Genomic DNA, 7,500 nt, shown 5'->3' with positions numbered 1-7,500 from the left:
ATGAAAGTTTCCTCAATTTGTTGTTAGAGAGGAAGAAATTAAATTCATGCTCCATATCGTTAAAGGTCTTCATGGGAAATCACTTCAGGGCCATGAGGACTATAATGTTTTACGTGGCCTTATTAACTACACGAACTCTCGAGGCGTGTCCCGAGAATGATATTTGCTTCCTTAGTCACACTGAAGCCGGAGGTATGTCATCCCGTATTTCTTTCCGTTTCTTCTTCTTTTCTCAAACTTACTCACATAGGCTAAGACCTTGCCATACAGTAACTATGTATATGAAATAAGGACACTACCACTAAGTATAGAACTTTCAATTCATGCGACAAACGAAAAACTTCCCAAAATAGATTCGAAGCTCCACTACCATCTCGCTGCATCGAACAAAACCCAAACATCTCTACCACTCATCGCCGAACTCGACCTGAGAACTCAGAGGTCGGGTCATTTCCTTATCTCGACTCTTGGAGATGCTGGGTCATCCACGGAGGTCATTGGAGACGAAGATCTCTCTCTTTCTCGCTTACTGGTTGCTGTCGTGACGAAGGAAATGAGAGGATGTGTGTTGACGCTGGCCTTCGACGGTCACTTCGAAGCTTCGGGGATTCTGAAGCAGATCGTGGCGCTACCCAACCCGAAACAGGTCTTTAGGTTGAAAACTTTGTGTGTGGAACAATTATTTTTCTTTTTTTTGTGGTTTGTTTCGATCTTTATTGTATTTCTTATGTTTTATGTTCTCAATATTATTGTTTTTTGTGTCTTTTTTTTTTTTAGTTTCATTTTTTATTTAAGTGTTACTTCTTTTATTACCTTTAGTCTCATTAACATAGCTATATCGTTATTAGTAGTGGTAGTAATAGTTTCATTAGTATCATCATAATAATATCATTATTACAGTTATTATTATCATTATTGCTATCATTATCGTTGCAACCATCATTATAATCATTGATGTAGTGCCGACAGAATCATCATCCTCAATGTCTATTATCATCATCATTATTGTTATTTTTGTTATTTCTGTTATCATTATTATTGATATTGTTTTTGCAGTTCTTTCATCGTTATCATTAATATTATCATTGGAGTTATTATCATTAACAATTATAATTATTATCGGTATTATTACCGCTACTGTTTTGTTATCATCATCATTATTATTGCTATTACCAATACCATTTTGATTTTGTTTCATCACCATCATTGTTGTTGCTTAATCATTACAATCAACAGTAGTAGTCATATCCTTATTGATATTTTTATTACTATTATCATCATTATTATTGCTCTCCTTATCTTTATGATTTTTATTGTTATCACTATCATTATTATCGTTATCATTGTCATCATGATTATTAACATTCTCATTATCATTATCATCCTGGTTATCAATGTCCTCATTGTTATCATTATTTTTATCAATATTATTACGATTATTGTCAATACTATCGTTGTAGTATTAGTATCATCATTATTATTATCATCAATTTCATTAATATTATCATTGTTCTTAAATCATTGATCACCATCATCATCATTATCATTATCATTACCATCAGCATCATCATCATCATCATTATCATTATCATTATCATTATTATTATCATTATCATTACCATCACCATCTTCATTATCATTATCATTATCATCATCATCATAACCATTGTCATTGCCATCGGTGTTTTATGATTATCCTCATTTTTATCATTATTGTTGTCATTATCACCATCACATCATAATTAACGTCACCATCACTATGCTCATTCCCATCACGACCACCACCATCATCATCATCATCATCATCACCATAATCATCATCATAATCATCATCACCACCACCACCATCATCATCATTATCACCACCATCATTATCATCCCCATCACCAACACCATAATCTTCATCACCATCACAACCATCATCATCACCACCACCACCACCACCACCATCATCATCATGACCATCCTCATCCTTTCAGCAAGGCACACGACCATCGCTTTTCATTAAGCAAAACAAATAAGACCAAAAAAAATAAATGAAAATACCAAAGAAATTAATAACAATTTTATATTAAACTATTTTATCTATAATAATGATCTTTTTCTTGGTGTGTGTGTGTGTGTGGGGGGGGGGTCTTTGTTTCCTTATCAGCTTTATCACTATTTTTACTTTATTTTTCTAATCTCTCAGTTTTGACCTTTGTATCTTATCTTGTGTTGAAAGGCCAGAAAAAAAAATATGAGGATAGAAATAAAGATAAAGATATTATGATTGGAAGCAAAACTAATATCGATGCCATATAAGGATAATAATGATGAGGGTATTGACAATGATTATAGTAATAATGATGATGATAATAATAGTAATGATGATGATAGTAGTAATATAGATAATGATGATAGCAACAATGATAATAACGATGATGATAATGATAATGGTTATAATGATAAAGATGATGATAACAATGATAAAAATTATAATGATAGTAAGGAAAATAATAATAACAGTAATAATAACGATAACAATAATGATAACAGGGACCATACAGAACCCGATGACAATGCAAAACACAAAATACAAAGCAAAAATGCTGCAAAGAAAACACGAATTTATCTCTTTTATCCTTAAGTTGGTAAAGATTGAAGAATCACATGACTTCAAGAAACTATTGTGGAATTCCTTCTCCTGTCGGGGCTACGTCTTCCTCCTCAGCGACGTGACCCCTCTCTTGACCTTTGCTGACCTTGGCGATTACGTGTGGGACTACGATGGAAGGTAGGTGCGAGTGGTAGATGGACTGTGGTAAGGTCGTAGTGCCTGTGGTAGCGTCGTAATGACTGTGGTAGTGATGATGGTAGTGGTGTTTATGTTAGTGATAAAAGGGGTTTTGGCGGTGTAGAATTTTGAGTCATACTTATGAGGTCTTCATTCTTGTCTGGTGCTTTCATTGTCAAACCTCTTCTCCTGCAATTCCCTTCACGCAGGAATCTCTCACGTTTATTTAGTCGTTTTAGAAGTACATTGGTACCCTTCCTTATTCATGTCTTTCATCTATGTCAGCTGTCTGTCAGACTCTTGAAATGTATCTCTTAACAGGCGAATATCCCGTAGCCTTGAGCCCACTTAAGATATCAGCTGCGGTTGTAGTAACAAGGAGTATTCATGTCTAGACTTACCATAGGCCATGTGATGTGCGAGTGATGATGAGTCATATGCTCTACAAAAAGAGACGTAGGAAAAACACATAGCCATATACATTATAAGCCTTCAGCATATGCGAACTTACTTAATGATAAGATGGCTGGCTTGTCTGAGTTTTGCAAAATACCTCGAAAACTCGAGAAAATAAATCAATCATGCTGATACTCTACGGCTGAAGGACTGATATTGAGTGTATGTCATAAGGATGATAATAATGATAACAGTAATAATAATGATGGTGGTGACAATAGGGACAAAAATAATAATGATGATAATGGTAATATCATAAATTTCATAATGATGATAGTGATGATGATTTCAATAATAATGACAACTGCAATAATAATGATGATATCAATTTTAGTAATTATATTAAAAGGATAAGAATGATAACAAAACTATGAAAATGCTAATAACAGTAATAACGATAGTAATAGCAATAATAATAATAATGACCGATAAGAAGAAAGGCAACAACAATGATAATACTGATGATGATAATAACAATAACAATGATAATAGTGATAACGAAATCACTATTATCATCCTAATCTCCCGTATCTCCTATCACCCCCCCCCCCTTCAGATATCTAATAATAGGATCTTCCAAGTCGGAGCTACAAGCCCTCTCATCGACCCGAAAGGGCAGGAAGACGGAGAGCTTGATAGGCGTCGTGAAGGTAAAGTTACGCTTCTTGATAGGAATGGAAATTAAAGAAATAAAGTCGTGGTTTTAATAAGGGCGAAGGCAGATGAACAAGCTGATTGATTTGATTAAAGAAAGAAAGAAAGAAAGAAAGAAAGGAAAAAAAACAAAAAAACGAGTATGGTGGTGATTCGAAAATCGAGTAATAATTTTTGGATTACCATTTATCGATTTCCTTATATCATTTGTTTGTGTTTTTTGTCAGTTTTCATGAGTAACATCATATTAATACAATTATAGTAATGGTATAATAACCTCTCTTTCCCTCCCTTTCCTCCTTCTCGTTTCCATCCCTCCTTCCCTCCCTTTCTCTACTTCGCTTTTCTTCGTTCCATCCCTCTCTTCTCTCCTCTCTTCTTTTCCTCCCTTTCCTCTCTTTCCTTCCTCCATTCTCTCCTACTCTCCCTTTTCTCTCTCTTATCCTATCCCCTTCCCTCTCATTCCATCTTTTTCTTACTCTTCCTCCCTTCCACCTCTTCCTTCCCCTTTTTCTCCTTTTCCCCTCTCCCTCTCCCCCTTTCTTTTCTTCCTCCCTGTATTTCTCCCTTCCCTCCTTTTCCCCTCTCACTCTTCCCCTTTCTTTTCTCCCATCTTTCCTTTCTTCCCTTCCCTCCCCTCCTTTTCTCCCCCTTTCTTCCCCCCTCTTCCCATTACTTCTCTCTTCCCTCTCTCTCTTCCTCCTCTCCCTCCCTAACTTCTTTCCTTTCCCCTTTCCCTCTCCCTCATTTTTCTCTCCGCTCTCCCTTTATCCATTTCTTCTCTTCCTCCCTTCCTTCCCTTCCCCCCCGTCCCTATCTCTTTTTTTCTCCCTCCCTTTCTCCTTCTCCCCTTTTATACTCTTCCTCACTATCGTCCACCCTTTCCCCTCTCCTTATCCCCATTTCTTCTCGCCTCCTCTCCCTCCCCCCCAAAAAAAAAAGTACCCTCGGCGGGGGGTTTGGGGTATCTATAGCAACCAAGTCGTCTGGGCACAGGGGGTAACGCGCCTTACGACTTGGCAGGAGAATGAGTTCACCACAACGACCTCTTTGTTCTCTGATATGCTGGACAACTTGCATGGGACCTCGCTGACGGTTGGTGTTTATTTATTTATTTATTTATTTATTTATTTATTTGTTATTATTATTTTTTTTGTTTTGCCTTTTTTTGCCTGTCTTTTTTGTGCCTTTTTTTTTGCCTGTCTTTTTTTGCCTTTTTTTGCCTGCCTTTTTTTTTTTTTTTTTTTTTTTTTTTTAAGGGGAGGGGGCGCTATTTTGGCTTGGTGTTTCTCTGTTGTTCAACAATTCAGGCCTAGTATTATTATAATTATTATGATTATTGTTATTATCATTAGCATTATTATTGTTATTATCATTAGCATTATTATTGTTATTATCATTAGCATTATTATTGTTATTATCATTAGCATTATTATTGTTATTATCATTAGCATTATTATTGTTATTATAATTAGCATTGTTATTGTTATTATCATTAGCATTGTTATTGTCACCATCATTCTTAATTAACATCATCATCAAAGTTTTTATCATGATAAATTCTGTAGTTAAGAGTGCAGAAATAATGTAGGAATGTTTTTGATGAAAAGACTAGCTTATCATGATATCTCGTCCTCGTCATCATCATCATCGTCATCATCATTATCATCATTAACAGCAGCAGCATTATCGTTATCATTATCATTATCTTCATCATTATAATCATTATCATTATCATTAAATGAGTAATAGCAATAGCGTTCATGATTATGACCATGAACTTTATTAATCATTAATCCTTCTACTGATCAGGTCGTCACGTTTCCCTGGGAACCGAGTGTTATCTACAAGGAAGGCAAGAAAGAGGGAAACCCATACCGCTACGGGAGAGACATTGCGGTCGTCGAGACATTGGCAAAGGTTATGAATTTCACTCCTACGTACACTGAGCCACCTCAAGGTACGGACTCTGATGTCTTTTTTTCTGTGGTTGCGTTTTTATTACTCTAAGATTGTTATCAGTCTAGTATGTAGCTTGATGATAAATATATATATATATATATACACACTCCTCCCCTCTCCCCCGCGTTCATTATCTATTCCCTCCCCACCCCCCTTCCCTTCCTCCTCCCCTGTAGTCATTATCTTTATTACGTGTTATATTATGCCATATGTCATTAGTCTAGTACATAACTTGACCAAAGATACATACCCCCTTTCCCCTCCTCCACCAACTCCACTCATCCACCCCACCCCTCACCCGCATCCACTTCCCCCCCCCCACTCCTCCCTCCCTACCCCCACCCCACCCCAACATCCACCACCTGTACCCTCATCCGTCATCACAACCTCCCTGACTCCCCCATTTCCCCCTTCCCCTCCCCCCTCCCCCTCAACCCCCAACCCCCACCAATCTCCTCCCAACCTACTCCCTCTCCCACGACCGACCCCCCAATTCCTACCCCCTCCTCCAAAACCCCAACCCCTTCACCCCCCACCCCTCCTTCCCTCCCACCTACCATCCCCAACCCCCTCACTCTTCCCACCCTCCCTCCCTCCTTCTAATCCCATCACCCTCCCTCCCATCCCCTCAACCATACCCCCTCATCCCCACCCCCCACCCCTCCCTCTCATCCCCCCACCCCTCCTTCCCTCCAACCCCCTCACCCTCACCTCTTCCTCCCTCCCTCCCCCTCACCCCTCCCTCCAACCCCCTCACCCTCACCTCTTCCTCCCTCCCACCCCCTCACCCCTCCCTCCCACCCCCTCACCCCTCCCTCCCTCCCTCCGTCCCTCCCATCCCCAACCCCCTCCCATCCCCACCCCTCCCACCCTTCCCTCCCACCACCCACCCCACCACGTCCCTCAGGAGAACTCTGGGGAAACAAGCTGTCGAACGGGTCGTGGACGGGCCTCTTCGGGTTCCTGGAGCGAGGCGACGCGGACATCGGCGTCGGGAACACCTTTGTCTCCAACGTCAACGGCCGGCTGGAGGTGGTCGAGTTCACCGCGCCCTACGATGCGGATGTATGGGACCGGATGGAGTTGTCGGAAGGGGGTGGGGGTGGGGTGGGAGGGGTGGGAGGGGGGCGGGGGTTGCGTCGGGTTGGGTTGGGTTGGGTTGGTTGTCTGTCTGTCTGTCCATTGATTGGGTGATTGGTTGGTTAATGTGATCGTTCATTCGTTTTTTTTTTTCGTGTATTCATTTACTCATTCATCCTGTCCATCTATCTATATATCTGTCTAACTGCCTATCTATCTATTTGCCTATCTATCCCTCCATCCCTCCCTCCCTCCCTCCCTCCCTCCATCCCTCCATCCCTCCCTCCCTCCCTCCCTCCCTCCCTCCCTCCCTCCCTCCATCCATCCATCCATCCATCCATTCTTCCATCCATCAATAAATTTAGTAATGTGGACATGAAGAATATGACACTCCCTCCAAATATAAAAGGAAAACACTACAATATTTTGAAAAGTCACTATTACGTCTCATTATCTTAATAGCTTATTTTTCCCTTCAGAACCGTATTTTTTTCAGTTCGAACAGTAACTTTAAAAGAATCAGGTTCATAAATTCAAAACTGGCCTGGCCTTCTCTATTTATGGACAGATAG

At 39.8% G+C, this 7,500-nt stretch overlaps 1 protein-coding gene across 1 annotated transcript in view; it reads left to right on the top strand.

Moving 5' to 3' along the window:
* The window catches only part of LOC122249356 (ionotropic receptor 21a-like), a 19,070-nt gene that overhangs the window by 4,810 nt on the left and 6,760 nt on the right, over nt 1-7,500 (top strand). The window contains exons 4-10 of the mRNA XM_086547144.1: nt 66-192; nt 354-646; nt 2,631-2,776; nt 3,789-3,882; nt 4,829-4,981; nt 5,699-5,846; nt 6,756-6,913. Of these exons, the coding sequence (XP_086403270.1) occupies nt 66-192; nt 354-646; nt 2,631-2,776; nt 3,789-3,882; nt 4,829-4,981; nt 5,699-5,846; nt 6,756-6,913 (1,119 nt within the window). The remainder of the gene's footprint in view (nt 1-65; nt 193-353; nt 647-2,630; nt 2,777-3,788; nt 3,883-4,828; nt 4,982-5,698; nt 5,847-6,755; nt 6,914-7,500) is intronic.

This window comes from Penaeus japonicus, unplaced genomic scaffold (assembly GCF_977035675.1).
Source record: "Penaeus japonicus unplaced genomic scaffold, GWHDUDI00000001_assembly GWHDUDI00000019, whole genome shotgun sequence".
NCBI classification, from domain to species: domain Eukaryota; kingdom Metazoa; phylum Arthropoda; class Malacostraca; order Decapoda; family Penaeidae; genus Penaeus; species Penaeus japonicus.
This window is presented reverse-complemented; position numbering and strand designations above follow the sequence as displayed.